Source organism: Ciconia boyciana, chromosome 2 (assembly GCF_034638445.1).
Source record: "Ciconia boyciana chromosome 2, ASM3463844v1, whole genome shotgun sequence".
NCBI lineage: Eukaryota > Metazoa > Chordata > Aves > Ciconiiformes > Ciconiidae > Ciconia > Ciconia boyciana.
The window spans coordinates 42,896,547-42,912,476 of NC_132935.1; the positions used below are offsets into that span (position 1 = coordinate 42,896,547).

Consider the following 15,930-nt stretch of genomic DNA (forward strand, 5'->3'; position numbering starts at 1 on the left):
GGAAAGAAACTATCTATAGCAGTAAATACAGAGCACTTCACTCTATTCTTAGGTTTTCATTTCTGTCCTGTATCCTGACTACTGCTAGAACACATTTTGCAAGCTCAAGTCTCGTTCATTCCTTTGAAATGGGGCCGGGCCACCTTCCCCCCCGGTGAAACCCCTTCTGTGCAGCACAGCTTCATGCGGGGTTTGGCCCTACAGGCCAGGTAACCTTTTCGCATCCAAGCGTACCCTCAGGTGCAGGTCTCTTTACATGCAGCGACAACCACCCCAAGTGTCGTGACTTCTTCACATGGGCTTCCCTAAATCCTACACGTCCCGGAGCCCAAGACTGCCCAAGAAGCTTCTCCAAACTTCCTCCGAAGCCAAAATCGGCATCCCCCTCTCCCCCAGCACCGCCCCTCCGGCAGCCACACCCGTTTCCCTGCTCCCCCCGCAGCCCAACAGGTTAATCCCTGCATCAGCCCTACAACAGGTCTAGACCAGCCGCACGAAATCCCCCTTCTCCCAGTCGATCACCTCTCCAACAGAAGTTATGTCTTCCCTCACAAAAATCAGAAGCACGTAATAAATGCTGCTTTTCTTTAAAAGCAAACTAGGCGGGGGCGCGGGGGGAGCTGCCCCGAGAGCCCCCGCCCAACGAGCTGCTCCGTCCTTAGAGCCCTTCGCCCTACCCCGGCCTCAGCCAGGAGCTACGGGGGCCGAGCGCCCTCACCGCCCCCCGGGTCCCAGCCCTGCTTCCCGGGGGCGGCCCCGCAGCTCCCTGCCACCTGCCCGGGCCGGCCGCGGAGGGCAGCCCCACCTCCGCCCGGCCAGAGCTCATCCTGCCGCCCGGCCAGAGCTCATCCTGCCGCCCGGCCAGAGCTCATCCTGCCGCCCAGCAGCCCCAGGCGGAGCGCGGGCAGCGCAGCGCCTCCCCAGCCCGGCTTGCTGCTGCCGCCGCCGCTGCGGGGCGCGGAGTCCTTCCGCCCCGCCCCCGGGCATCCGGTCAGACCGGCGCCGGGGCGGGGGTAAGGGGGGGCTGCCGGCACAAAGGCTGGGCCGCCGTGCCGTGCCGCGCTGCCTGCTCCCCGTTCCCCTCGGCCTGCTTCCCTCGCCCGCCCCGGGAGCTGCCGGCTGCTGCGCCACGGCGGGCAGGCGGAGGTGCCCTCTCTGTCCTTCAGGCGGAGGTACCCACGGCCGCGGGGGGCCCGGTGCTGGGGCGTTATGGGTTGGGCGTGCGTTGGGGGACGGGACAGGGTGCGTGGCCGCTCGGCGCGGGGAGCCGTGCTTCCAGCCTCCTGCCGGGCAGGTCCCGCTCTCGGGGGCGGGGGGGGGGGGGGTGCGCGGGCAGCCGGTCGGTGCGGGGAGCGGGGGGGGGCGCGGGCCTGATAGAGGACGGTGAGCTGGTCACCGCAGCTGAAAGCTGCCTGTGGGGGTTTTTTACGATGCTAACTGGGTTAGCAGACGAGGCGTACCAAAGTATTGCTACACCTGTTCTTGGACTCTCTTGGCTACAGGACCACTATGTTTTTGGGGAGTCGCAACCTTCCAGATGCAGTGAGCAAATTCATGCTTGCCACCTCTTCTTAGGTGATTGCATGATCAATCACCTTTGGCTGGCAGAGGTGCTTTGTGGTTCAGATGCCAGCCTCAATTTTGCCCTTGTGTTTTGTGAGCACGGACAGTCTGCAAGAGCCACTCGGCTGTGAGCATTAGTGTATGTACCAAGTCAGTGCTGGCAAAGTTGCCTGCACTTGAAAAGAAATCTGTCTGGTAAGCCATTGTAAAACCTTTGATGCCTGGGTACAATATAAAAGCCCTCCACGCTTATGTCTGTGTGGATGTAGGTGTATTGAAAAACAGTATGTGGCATCAGAAGGGGGCTGAGATCTCATGTGTGCTAAAGGTACCCTTGGTTTATTCACCCGTAAATAGATCCCTGCTCACTTTAGTTGAGGAGCCAAAAGCAGCCAAGTGCATTGGCTAATTTAATTGTCTGTATGGATATGCTTGGTTACAGTCGCTGGTGTACCTAGCAGCACTAATGCAGTGAGCTACTGAGAATGGAGGACTCTTGGCCTGGTCAAAGCTGGGTTAGGTGAGAGACGTGTCAGTGGAAATTAAGCGTCTCATTGAAGGATGCAGAGTTGGTGTTCTAACAGAAAGTTCCTGCGGTCTGTATGCCTAAAACAACTCTACTTCTCTAAGAGAAAGTCAGTACTTCTCTAAGATCTAGTGTGCCTCTGTCCTATGCAAGCCTAATACATGATGATTTTACTTAATAAATTACTGACATAAGTTCTAAACTGGGTTTAGGTCAAATTGTGTATTATACTTTGAAAGCAATTGCCTCTTCTTTTTCCATAGGGATTAACTGTAACATCCTTATCTACTCCAGAGATACTGGAGTAGTTAGATTCAGCAACTGCATTTACTTTAATGATCTGTTGCACCTGTTTTAGACCCAGCAAAGAACTTGCGTTTCCAAAAACTTGCTGTTTTTTTGATGTACATGAAATTTAATAACACTTACCCTGTATAACTTTGGTTTTGCTTATATCTGTAGTAGCTCTGTAGCTATGAGAGGCTACTACAGGAGGTGTCAATATTGGCTCTAGAACAATGTTCCTGTGCTGGTTTGATTCCCGCCCCCCCCATTTCTTACTGGTGTTACTGCCTTTCATCTGTGCCAGAACCTCTGCACACATTTTAACCCATTTTAAGGGGAATGAAGAACAGAAAACATTCACCCTATGAGTCCTCTTCTTCAGAAAGAAGAACTTGTTTCCCTACCCATGATGTCTCTGAATGTTTTTCTGCTATCAGAATAATTTTAAGATGTCCTAATGTTTCTGCCAGAAAACTTTCTGAAATAACTTGCTCTGTTCTAGCAGTGGCCTGTTGCTTTTCAGGACTGGCCTTGTTTGCCGTGTATAAAACCTGAGACTCATGATAACATGTGTATGTCCACATGCTATATTTCATGAACTTTGCTCAGAGTAGCAGAGATCCAAGTAACTTATCTCTTGGCACTTGTCAAACACGATTACCTGCATGCATAGATAGTAATGTTAACTAAGAGATGTGATCAAACTGGGCACGTTGTGCTAAAGGTTGAAGTGTAAGTGCCAGCTCTACCTTTAGCTGAGAAGGAAGATATTAATCCTTCATACTGTAGTTAGTCAAAGATTAAAACCTGCTTTGACCAAGGGTGCATTTCTTGCATAGCATTCCTATACTGGGAGGTAAATAGCATTCTTTCAAGAACTTAAATGCCTGCTCTGTGTCAGCATTACTGTGATGAGTACAGACTGTGAAGTTAAACGCATACCAGAGCTGGTATGATTCAAGCCCGTGATATTTGCTTAATGCAGGGACGTGAAGAGAAGAAATTCAACGGCTTTGCAATGCGTTCCTAAACAAAAGACTCTGTTCAATTGCAAAAGCAGGCTCTCTTCAATACTGGTAGGACTGGTAGTTGAAAAGCTAGTAGTGTGAGCCAGTAATTTACCTGGTGTGTTTTGGAGGCTTATAAGCATATTGTATTCTGAAGCTCCCTAAGCTGGCAGTTTTTCAGCAGGGTTGAGACTGTGACTTGGTCTGCATATGATTTCTTGATGACAAGGAGCACCTACAAAGCAAGAAAGTCGTGGTCCTAAAAGGAGGATTTTTCCTGACCTACAGTACTAGCTTGTGAGCACTAAAGTTGTTTGATCAAGCCATAAGTTTTGATTTGTAATTGCCATGCATTTCTGCTTAAGATGCTCAAGGGGCAGCTATCACTTTTTTGATTCTACTTTTGGAGTCCATGCCCTGTCAGAGCAGAGATGGAAACCCATGACATGAGGGACAGGGAATTTCTAAAGCAGATGAGGGCAGGTGTTTCCTGTCTCTGCCAAATCAATTGTGTGCTGCATTCTGGAGGAGAGTAGGAGCAACCTGAAGATTATACAGAAACAGGACAAATGGATCAGATGCACAGATGTAAGCCTATATATTTTTTTTGAAACAACACTCAGAAGCAGGCTAGAGAAAATATTTAGAATGGATCTGAAAATGCCTTTTGATTTTGAAATACTGATGTTTGCATTTTCTCTCTTTATGGTTTATTCTATCTGGTAAACATTTTCTTTTACCAGGTATCTGAAGAAATAGCCTCAAGATGAACTTCTTCCTGGAAACATTCAAAGTCATTGGACTTCTTGTTTATTATCTTCTGGAGTCACTGATGTTCTTGGTTGTGCCTAGACGGAAGAAGAATGTTAGTGGTGAGATAGTATTAATAACAGGAGCGGGAAATGGTGTTGGAAGACTCTTATCTTTAAAGTTTGCCAGCCTCGGAGCCACAGTGGTTCTCTGGGACATTAATCAAGAGGGGCTCAAGGAGACAAGTAGACTGGCCAGAGAAAATGGAGCAGTGAGAGTACACTGTTACATCTGTGACTGTAGCAAAAGGCAGGATGTCTACAGAGTAGCTGATCAGGTAAAGTATCTTATTTGTGGCTTTGACACTATTCTAAGATGAGTGCATGCATGTGTGTATGATATATGGTAAGTTTTAGTGACTTCAAAGCAAGAGATTAAAGTGAATTCATTCAGAATGTATTGCGCATGCTACCTATTTCAAGAATACTGTTTTTTTAGAGTTTACTTGTGTACCTCTGTTCCTTTAAAAATAAGAGCTGGTTCTCTTTTTCAGTAGCTAATTTCAACTGGGTAGCTTCTCATTCATTCAATTACTGAGCAAGCAATTACTGGCAAAGTGCAGAAAATCAATTTATTGAAGCTAAAGCTGCATTTTGAGTTCTGGCAGCCTTTTACTAAAAGTAAACCCTAAAGACCATACATTATAAAAAGGATTAACTCCTTAGGCAATTTTCAAATAATTCTGTGGCTGTGAATAGATTTTTACAGACTCGCTTTATCAGAATTAATAAATGTATCTTGAAGTCTTAAATATTTCTTACTTTCTTTTCTGAAGAACTTTGCAAATATAGCATGTGGCTGGATATTTTGGGCAGACTAGTAGAATTGCCAAAAGCTAAAATTGCTTAACAGTTTCCATTACAACAACCTGTTCTCATTTGCTTAAAACGTTGCTAAACTTAACTGTTGGACTAGAAAGTTTCCACAGTGAGTGTTTGCCTGAGGATGAATTCTTAAAAAAAAAAAAAGTTCAGCTGTCTTCAGGAACATCTGTTGGCTGAAATAATGTTCCTCTTTGGTGCTCTTTAAGAAGCTCTAGCCTTCTGCTTTTTTCTGCCTGTGCAAAAATGACTAGAACAAATTTTCTGATAAGTGAAGCTTGTGCATGACTTGCCACTTGTTAGAGGCTGGTACTATTGGTTTTGTAATCTGGTAAAGCTGATCACCCTTGGTTCCCCTTGCAGCTGCATTATGCCAGCTGAGTTGCGCATCTGCAGTCCCTGCAGGGCAGTTGTGCATGTCTCGCTGCAGGCCTGTAACTGTGCTTCCTGCTGAACCGGGTGGAGTGGAGGAGGAGGGAGTATTGTAGTGTGAAGGACACTGGAATGAAGAAGATGGAAACTAACCTTCAGTTTTGAGGACTCAAGGGACAGCACTTCAGTCCCATGGAGAAAAGCAGTAGCAGAGCCTTTCTGGCCAAGTATAAAAAGAAGAGGGTGTAGATATGTGTGACACAGGTTAGGGATGATAAAAATGGAGGTAGACAGGAGCGAAGAAGTGGTAAGAGGGTCTCAGTGCATGATTCCTCACTTACAATCTTCTGTCAGCAGTTCACTAACAGCTGATCCACTAATAATCCTCCTGCTGATCCACACAGAAGAAAATACCCTACTACTGTTATTTTAGAAATGTCATGTCCTGCTGACAACTGATATAGAACCATGCTGACAACTTTCCCATTTTATTAGTGCCAAAAAGACTTTAGTATTGGTTAGTGCTTGGTGCCACTGTTTACTTAATGTGGTGTAGTAGACTTTGGCCCATAGTATGTGGCATCAGCTTTTGCAAGATGAGGCAGCATGGTTCCAGGTGTGGTTTTTTGTCCTCCCTGGTGGTTGAGCTTCATGCAATGACTTGGAGTTTTGCAAGACTATAGTGAACTAAATTCATGCAGGCAGGGCAGGATATGGCCGAAAACTTTGTGCCCAGTAAAACAATCTCAAAGCCAAAATGAAATGTATGTGAACCTTAAATACCTGCTTCTGGTACTTCATCAGCCACACAGAGACCAGGAAAAAGTAACTTCAGTAGGAAGAAAACAAAAGCACCCTGCATATGTGGTGTCCTTACTCCTTTCCTGTACCAACAGAATGAGAGACAGCGTTTGGCTATCGAGCTATAGCTTAACATTTATTTTTAATGTCCCTGTTTCAGAAGTACCCAACCCCAAAAGGAACGTGGCCTTCTCTGACCTACCTCTCCCTCCCTTGAGTTCAGCTAAACTTTAAGGATCTAGGACTTTGAAAAAGGGAAGTTACTCTGTGGTTTTTGATCCTCCTATTTGTGAGGAAACAGAAGGCTCTTCCTCAGTATCACGGTGCAAAATTGCATCTGGGCTCACATTTACTTCCAGGATCTCTCTTGCATGGTACTCTTTTGCTTATCCTCTGTTTTTTCTTGCTTGTTAGTCAAGATGACAGTTTGCAGCCATTTTTCCACTTTTCTGAGAATCCTCTTTCCTGTGCAGAGGAGCAACAGTAGAAGCACATATCCTGGTGGTATTTTATGCTGCCTATAAAACATCCAGTGCTTTCTTCCACCTCTTGTAGGCAGTTACAGAGGAGTTTGTGGTTCTTAAAGTAGACACTTTGGGATGCTGTTTGGGAATAGTGGGGATTGCCCACTACTGAATTTCAATATGAAAGCAGAAATATAAATGCAGAAACAGACAGGAAATGGTGTTTATACCTGAAAAAGATGTTTAACCAGATCAGCTCTTTGCATAATGCTTGCCTTACCTAGGCCTAAAACAAACATCTGGAACATACTTTCCTGCACTGCACAAATGGAGAGGTTTAGAGCTCTGGAAAGTTGACATTATCCCCCTCCTCCCTTAATAGCTAGGGAAAGACTCAGTAAAGGTCTTCTGTGCTTGGCCTCAAAGCAGAGTGTGGAAGCTTGGGCTGAGTGTCTTGGCCCTGTCATGCACAGGGGAGAGCTGAGAGGAGACAGGAATTAAAATGGCCAGTTTGCTGAGGAAAGAGCTGCCATATCTAGTTAGTAGGGAAATAGCATGAACAGAGGTGTTGTAAAGCTGGAATTACTTGTCTGGGTTACAAGAAGGCACTCGAATCGGCTTTGAATTTCATCCAAAGTGTGAATATATTTTGGAAGACTGAGTAGAGACAGGTGGTAAAGGAAGAGGTGGTTCAGGTTTTCACCATTACTTAGAAATGGGATGATCAAGGTTCTGTCTTATTTCCCTTCTCCCATCTAACCTGAACGCCCCAATCACCAAATTATAAACTATATGTACCACATCCCCCACCTCTGCCCACCTTTTGTTTGCACAAAAGAAGCATGACCCCTTATTCAGGTATTTGTTATTTGTTCTAAAGGGTAAATTTTGGGTACTGGTCTGGGCTTCCAGAATTGCTAGACACTCTGACATGAGGCAGTATTAAAGCATCATTTACTAATGATTACATGTTGTGGTTTAATCCCAGCTGGCAACTAAGGCCCACACAGCTGCTTGCTCACTCCCCCCACTGGGATGGGGGAGAGAATCGGAAGAGCAAAAGTAAGAAAACTCCTGGGTTGAGATAAAGACAGTTTAATAGGGAAAGCAAAAGCCACGCACACAAGCAAAGCAAAACAAGGAATTCATTCACTCCTTCCCATGGGCAGGCAGGTGTTCAGCCATCCCCAGGAAAGCAGGGCTCCATCACGTGTAATGGTGACTTGGGAAGACAAATGCCATCACTCCAAATGTCCCCCCCTTCCTTCTTCTTCCCCAGCTTTATATACTGAGCATGACACCATATGGTATGGAATAGCCCTTTGGTCAGTTGGGGTCAGCTGTCCCGGCTGTGTCCCCTCGCAACTTGTGGACCCCCAGTGTACTCGCTGGTGGGGTGGGGTGAGAAGCAGAAAAGGCCTTGACTCTGTGTAAGCACTGCTCAGCAATAACTAAACATCCCTGTATTATCAACCCTGTTTCCAGCACAAATCCAAAACGTAGCCCCATACTAGCTACTATGAAGAAAATTAACTCCATCCCAGCCAAAACCAGCACATTACATTTATGTCTCTGAATGCATGCTAGTTTTAACTTGTGGTGAGGCGTACGTACTCAGGTTGGTGACTAGAATAACTTGTCTAAGGCTGCCTGTGGACATCATGTGGCGCTGCTTCAGAAGTATTTAAATTGTTACACGACAACATAGACAAGAATGTGAGCAGTGACGGAGGTGGAGAGGGGCTCTGGCTGATGAATTTATTATAAAAGTGTTTTCTATAATCCTACCAAGGCTGCTTTCTGTTTTTTAAAGCCTTACTTAGTTAACAAACATGGACAAGATTGGAACAAGTTTAAGGAAGATGAGAAGTTAAGCTAGAAGAAAGGATAGGTGGTAAATTATCCTTTAATTCTTTACTGTTACAGAGGCTGGCCTACCTGGTCTGCTTGTGCTTTCTTCAGTCACTGTAGGCACCTAGCAAAGGAAACACCATTAAGAAATGAGGCTCTGTGATTTGCAACTGTATGGCAAGATGGCATCAAAACAACATGGTTTCCCAAAGCTACTGATCAGCACACATTTAGCACTTGGTCTGGAAATCACAAATTAAACAACATATAGTGTACTAATTTCCTTTTTCCCAGATAGCTCAGATTAATGAACTGTACTTAAAATACTGCATTAAATATTTTCATTCTCCTTTTGAGAGCTGGCACAATATCTTGATATCAGCTGGCCTATAGTTGTTCTCTCAAGTGAGCCTGTTTGTGAAAGTTCTCAGTCTGGAGCTAGAATGAGAACTATACTTCCTCTTATTGAACTAAATGTGTAGATATTATTCTTTAGCCAACTTATTTTCTGGGAACTGTCTTACAAGGATTCTGGTACAGTGTTACAATTGAAGCAAATACACTAGAAACAAGCTTATGCACCATGAGCCTGAGAAGTTCATAAGGCTTTTGCCTTCTGTGAATGCACATGTCCCAAAATCTTCCTTTATTCAGAACCCTACAGCTTTTGTTTAATTTTCATAACAAACTACTGCCATTCCTACAGTTTTCTCATTTCTTGTGTTGTCCTGAAAGCTAATATCAATCGAGATATGTTGTTCTTCCAGGCTGTCTTCATTAGAAATAAACTTGTAAAAAAAACCTTTTTGTTTGGTAAGATAAGCTCTTAAGTTCCTGACCTGTAAAGTTGCTTGAAGTAGTCAAGATACTTGAATAAATAAAAAGGTTATAAGGAGGAAATTAACTTTAGAGGTGGTCTTTTGCACTGCCTATGCATATGAGGAATACTTATTGTCAAAAGTGACTGTTTGCCTGTTCTAATTCCAACACACTGAGGGCAGAAAACTCCATCTGCTCCCCCAGAAAGCTGTAGGGAGGTTTGGTTTAATGTGTGTGCCATGGAATGCAAGTAGAGTTACCAGTAGTGAAAAACTACTATGTAATACATGTCAGTGCTTAACAGTTGCAGTCAGGACAAGTGGAACATGTGGAAAACAGCATGAAGAATCTTGAAATACCTGAAATACTAAGTAGCTGCTGCCCTGTGCAGTGGGAGAGATGAATCCCTGGACTGTTGGGATGCAGGCAATTAATGCTACCAACAGGGAATCCAATTTTCCTTCTGCTCATCAAAAGACTCAAGTACTGTGCAGGCTGGCTTCAGCCTTCAAGTCGTATGGCAGCACTGCTTCTGTGCTCAAGTTACTCTGTGGAAAATGCAAGAGGATTTGAGTATAATGCAAGGAACCTCACAAGTGAAAGTTTAAATACTGCAGCCCTCGCGTAGATTAGATATACCTGATCCTGGTGAACCTGCCTGAGGATCTATGTATGTGCCTCACTGCATGGCATAGAAATGGCCCTACAAACAGAATTGCTCATTGGTTTTAAGATGGGTTTACTGAAGCAAAATACTTGTTGCGTTAGTTAAGTATTATTAAGTATTAGTTAAGTATTGCATTAGTTAAGTATCTCTGCATTAAAGACTTATCTGGAACGGTTGCAGCAAGAACCAGAGGTGTTGAAAGCAGAAGCCTGTGTGGAGCTGTTTGGCTCCACACCTCCAAAAAAAGTCCAGTTGTAAGCTCGGCTCTAAAAAGGCATCAGGTGAGAATGTGCAAGACCCTGGGGTGCCTGGATCTGTAACAAGCATAAAAAGTTCAACTTAATTGAAATGTGCAATATTTCTGTTTCTTATGTTTTCATATATAAAACTCGGAAAGCATGTTTTGTATTTATTGCATAATATCTTGAGCCTTTTTGTTTTAGGTTAAAAAAGAAGTTGGTGATGTTAGCATCCTAGTCAACAATGCTGGTGTTGTAACTGGGAAGAGGTTTATTGATTCTCCAGATTCACTTGTGGAAAAAACCATGGAAGTGAACATAATGGCACACTTCTGGGTAATACCTGTACTTTGCATATAGATACTAAAATGTCCTTTTAACATGTTTTCCGTGTTAATGTTGCCTTTTGGAATTGAGGAAAATATGCGAGGATATATAGCTCCTTGTAAGTTCAGTCAGAATTGATACAAGAAATTACTTTCTAGTCATATGTTATAATCCCTCAATATTAATTGACATGAAGCAGGCCCAGCCTAAAAGTTGCTGCTCTAGTAACAGAGAATTTCTCGATTCTGTTAGTGTTCTAGTTGTTTTGTGGTGATGATAGTTTCAGGAAGAAATACCACATGTTCAGACAATGAATGCTCTTACTATTAAGTGGGGCTGTTGTCCAAAATGAGTAACTTAATTTGCTTTTTCTTCCTTCAGGGAAGGCAGGTCATCTATATGGTGTTCCTATCATAAAGAATTGTGAAGGGGATATTAAAACATGCTCCAGTTTCTTCATAATAAATTTAATCACAAAGATTAAATTATTTTAATAGAAGGAAGACATGAAATTCAAATTTTTGCCATTTTACAAAATTTGCAGTCAACACTTAATTCTCATTTGAAACATCACAGTGCTGAGCTTTAGGCTGAAAGAAACTTAAGAATTAGCTGAAGCTATATCCTGAGCTTTCAGCAAGTTACCATCTGTCTTTGAGGTTGAGGAGAAAGTGGTACTGGTGGGGCCTGGAAAGTCCCAGCTTAGTAGTTGAAGGTTAGAGTTCAAACTCCTTTCCCCTCCTGCCCTCCTTCCATAATGGAAGGGGGAGAACCTTATTTAAACTGTAAGGAGAATTTATTTAAAAAAAACACCTTCAAAATATTACAGCACATAGCTTACTTAGTAAAATGTTTTCATTGCAACTCTGACTTACATTGCAGACTTACAAAGCCTTCCTCCCAGCAATGATAGCCTCTAACCACGGACACTTGGTTAGTATTGCAAGCTCAGCGGGACTGACTGGAGTCAATCAACTTTCAGGTAGTGTATTAAAGCTAATGTTCATTTAGACAATTAGTTTGATTTAAAGTCTGCAATCAATGCTCATGAAAAAAATCCTAATTTTGAGTTTCTGGGTCTTTGCATGTGGGTAAAGCAAATGGTCATACTTTCAAACCAGCTGACCTTAAATAGACCATTCCTTTCAGAGTTTTCCAGATGCTCAGCAGTGCTATGAAACAGGTCTTTCTGCCAAGGCAGTTAGAGGATCTAGGAGCCATATGGAACTTTGGAAACTGAGAACTTGAGTGTTGTTAAAGTTAACCTGCAGGTATTTGGTGGGGAAAAGGCCACCACTTTTTCTTCTTTTTTGCAAGCATGTTCCCAAGCTAAGCAGGGTCCTGTACAGGTTTTCCTAACTCAAAGAACTACTAAAATCCAGATATCGCACATCTGCCTCTGTACTGTATCTCATTTTGCATTCTCTGTCTCAGCCATTCATTCAAGAGGACCCATACAGTGATGGAAAGAAAGTGTTGAGATTAGGGCAACCTCAGAAGGCATTTCTGGAAAACACGTGCAAAGGGGGAGGAAAATGAAATAAGGTGACATAGCAGTAAAAGACATCTAGCTTCAAGACAGTGATAATGAAGACAAATTGAGTTTCAAGTTGAAACCACATTAGAGAGTCTTGAAAGCTTGAGTTTGATGCATAAGAAGCCATGGATTCAAAGATAAGGTCTGGTATGAAAAGATAATTTCATTTGCTATTGTTCAGTAGAGAGTGGAAAGGCAATAGCAGGGATGCGATGAGAAACCCTGTGTCTGCCAGTCTAGAACAACAGTTAACTTAGGAAAGTAGAGGAGTGAATCACATCAAAGGCAAATTTTATTAGTAACCTAATCCTGAAAACAGTTCCTACTCTGCTGTAAATTATTTTATTATCGGACAGTAATTTCCTGCAGGTACTGTGTATATATCATTTCTATACTATAGTGCTGCTGTTGTACACTGAAAAAAACAAACAAACAAACCCTGTGGCTAGTTTACTTACTAGAGCATAGTTTCATCCCTGTTCTCTGTCAAAAACTGTTACCTCTCCTGTGTACACGTTCAGTGGTAGGACTCACTGAACCTGTTTAGTAAAGTTTAATTTGTAAATTAAAATGTTTAACTGCAATTAATGTTTTGTTTATTTTACAGATTACTGTGCAAGTAAATTTGCAGCAGTTGGTTTTGCAGAGTCAGTTGATTTAGAGATGAGGTATCTGGGAAAGACTGGTGTTAAAACCACAATTGTGTGTCCTTACATCATAAACACAGGAATGTTTGATGGCTGCAGAGCCAAGTGAGTAAACTCTTGTGAGGTTTTTATGCAACTTGCATCTTTAGCATGTTACGTACTCCTATTTCCTTTATGAAAACCATGACCTAGGCTTTTCTCTGCTTGTGTTATTTTTAGGGCCTCAGATGGGTGTTAACAGTGCTATCCACTGACTGGGCAACCCAAATGGCAAAGCCCTCCATACTTTACTATTCACCTAAGCTGAAACATGAAATGTAATTGGTGTTCTTTCCTCTGCAGAAGCCAGATGCTCCAGTTGTCCTCTCTGGTTTCTAAACCCCCATTCACCTCCTGAAATCAGTGGCGTAGCTGTGCTCAGTATGCTTCTATAATGACAAATTTAGGAGCTGAACAAAAACAGAGTGTGTCTTAATATGAGGACTATGTGGATTTGTCTTATGAGAGATCATACAAAGGGAAAATAACAATGGCTGCTCACTCTCTAACATAATGAAGGTTCTGTTGTTGATAGGATTTGTGATATTTATTTCTTCTTTTAGTTGAATTAACTGCAAAATTGAGAGTTATTTTGAGTAAAATGTGAATCCAAAGCAATTTGTATTATAGTAAGAAATGTATTCTCTTCCAGGTGGCCAAGTCTGCTTCCCACTCTGGAGCCAGAGTATGTGGCTGAGAAGATAATCACCGCTATTCGGCGGGACCAAGAAATACTGCTGCTACCACGCAGTCTTTATTTTCTATTTGCTTTGAAAAAGTAAGTTATGCCTTTCCTTCTTTTCCTCTCTCTCTTGTCTGTCCAGGAACGTTTCAGCTATGTTTTTGACTAAAAATGCAAACCAGGCTTCTGCTTGTTGGTGTGAATTTTCATTAAGTTCTGCATGTTTCTGGAGGGGTGTTTTTGTTTCTAGGGGTTCAGTCTACCCTTGGACCACAGAACAATGACAGAAATGTCTAACTGACTTGCTGACTCCATTGGGGTGCGGTTTTACTGTGGGCTGTAGAGACTGGGCCTGCTCCTCAGTAACTGCGTATCTGGTGTCTTGCCCCAGCGTTAGGGCACTTTGGACTGTTGCAAGCCAGGTTGGGAAATTGATCTGTCTAATAACTCAGGCTGCCAAACGAGTGTCATGGATATTTTGAGAGGACCACTGGGACTATGTTCTAGAGAGTATACTGTCTTTGCCAGTATTAGCCAGGTAAAACTAATTCTGTGATAACTGCACAACTCTTCTGATGTCTGTTTTGTTTTTTTTCTCTTCTTCAACTTCCCTACCTTACAGTATCGTACCAGTGAAAGTATGTGCTCTCCTTGCGGGCTATGTTGGAAGCCTCAATATGATGGATAGCTTCAAAGGTCGAGCAAAGAAGGACTGAAAAAGTGCAAAAATTCAGAGACCAGCTACTCTAAAGTGGACCTTGTTAAAGGTGGTGGTGGGAAAGGTCTGCTTCTCTAGCAGCTGTGAACTTAAGGTGCCTCACTTCTCATTAGTAACAATTTTTAAGGAAATTGCTTTTTAATTGGCTCTTAATCAACAGCTTTCACTCAAACTATTTTTTTAATCCAGTGAACTGTTTTCTTTTCACCTCATTATGGAAATACATTAATTGAAAGTAGTTCCCTTGGTTATGTCTGTTATAATGCCTTAAATATGATCCTGCATCACAAACTAATAATTAGCAACTTTGGGGTGAAAAGGGGCCAAGAAGCCACATGTATTTGGCAGGGAGCCAGGAAAGCCTCTAGTGGACCTGACTTCTCGCTGCCATTCACTGAACCATGAGGAGGGGCTGTACTGCTGGTGCCATTACCATTCCCAGGTAAGCTGAGGAATTAAAGAGTTTCCTGAAACGACAGATTCAAATTTATATAAATGGAAGTTTTGTGAAATGAAAATATGTGCTGTGTTGGTGCAAAATCAATGAAATATATTAATTTTTTGAGGTGGTGATCTTGGGACTCACAGATGACTATGGATGTCAGGGCGGGGAGGGGGAAGGATATAAATTATGTATTTGTGCTCCTAATCTACTTTTTGTCTAATTTATTTTAAAAGCTAATACTATGACTGCAACTTTGTAGTAGAAGTCTTTGTATCTTCTAAGTGCAATATTTTAAGAAGAATTTTGTATTTTCATCTCCTAGGCAGAATAAACATGTAGTTATAAAGCATAAGACTGCCAGTCTAGGTGGGCTATCAAACACCTTTCCAAGTGAGACAATGAGCTCCTAAAAGCCAAGGTTTTACATTGTATAATCAGGGCTTCTCTTGGGATTATTTCAGAAAGGAATCATGCTGATAGAACTGGAGTGAATGGGATCGTTACAGCCATAGCTTGAGTAGCAGCATTATGTTTTGCTTCTCTGAATTGGGCAGCAGGTTGCCTTGTGTCTACAGAGACTTGTCTTACTTTCCCTTTACTCTGACTATGCCTTTATTTTGCACATATGCTAAGGAGGCCTTGCCTTTTTTGACAATGGCCACTTAGCAAACTGAAAGCCCCCTTGACTTTTGGTAAATCCAAACTGAGGAATATTATACCTTAAGTGTCATTTATGCACATGCTGGCTAAGCCCATCTCATGTCACAGTACTTTACTGGCCATTGGTAACACCTGCAAACTAAGACTAAAATGTATTAGCATGCAATTAAACACTGTGGAGAAAAGGGTGATTTTTTTAATGTTGGTTTTTTTTCCCCATGATGGCCTAGAAACTACCTTCATTTCCCTTGTCTATACAATTAGTGAGGTTTACCAGCACAGGAAGGTTTACATAGAACTACTTTACTACTGATGAGCAAGAAACACTGAATAAAAGAAGCATGTTAAAAATAGCCTTACCTTTATGATGATGGATTTGATGAGAGTTAGAATTCAGACTGAAGAAAAGATTTTTCTTACTGTCCTTTCAGATCTGTGTCACGGAGGTACACTAGAACTAACACAGATGAGGGACAAGCTCAAACAATTTTATTTCAAAAGACAGCCAAAACCACACAGCAGAAACCAAGGAGAAACAGGGGTAGACTGAAACCAAGCAACACCCCCATAACATTTAACATATAACAGGTTCGAGGTGTCAGCCGGGGCATTGTTACTACACGGCAAAATTCCACTCAAGAATGATGATC

The 15,930-nt window shown here is 42.7% G+C and overlaps 1 protein-coding gene across 2 annotated transcripts; it reads left to right on the top strand.

Moving 5' to 3' along the window:
• The first annotated feature begins 968 nt into the window (after positions 1-968).
• On the top strand, positions 969-14,475 carry LOC140647634 (epidermal retinol dehydrogenase 2-like). Of its 2 annotated transcripts, none has more exons than XM_072852456.1 (7): positions 969-1,172; positions 4,125-4,468; positions 10,430-10,561; positions 11,435-11,534; positions 12,697-12,841; positions 13,428-13,553; positions 14,080-14,475. In XM_072852456.1, the coding sequence occupies exons 2-7, from the start codon at positions 4,148-4,150 to the stop codon at positions 14,171-14,173; spliced, it is 918 nt and encodes a 305-aa protein (XP_072708557.1). In that variant the 5' UTR covers positions 969-1,172; positions 4,125-4,147; the 3' UTR covers positions 14,174-14,475. The 2 variants fall into 2 exon arrangements, with proteins under 2 accessions (XP_072708557.1, XP_072708558.1); XM_072852457.1 differs by lacking the exon at positions 969-1,172 and adding an exon at positions 1,557-1,758.
• Positions 14,476-15,930: the final 1,455 nt, after the last annotated feature.

Excerpts from the sequence above, each read along its gene's own strand:
- LOC140647634 (XM_072852456.1), top strand. The coding sequence starts at position 4,148 with ATGAACTTCTTCCTGGAAACATTCAAAGTCATTGGACTTCTTGTTTAT. Across the intron at positions 4,469-10,429 it reads TCTACAGAGTAGCTGATCAG|GTTAAAAAAGAAGTTGGTGA; the intron begins GTAAAGTATCTT and ends TTTTTGTTTTAG. Across the intron at positions 12,842-13,427 it reads TTTGATGGCTGCAGAGCCAA|GTGGCCAAGTCTGCTTCCCA; the intron begins GTGAGTAAACTC and ends ATTCTCTTCCAG.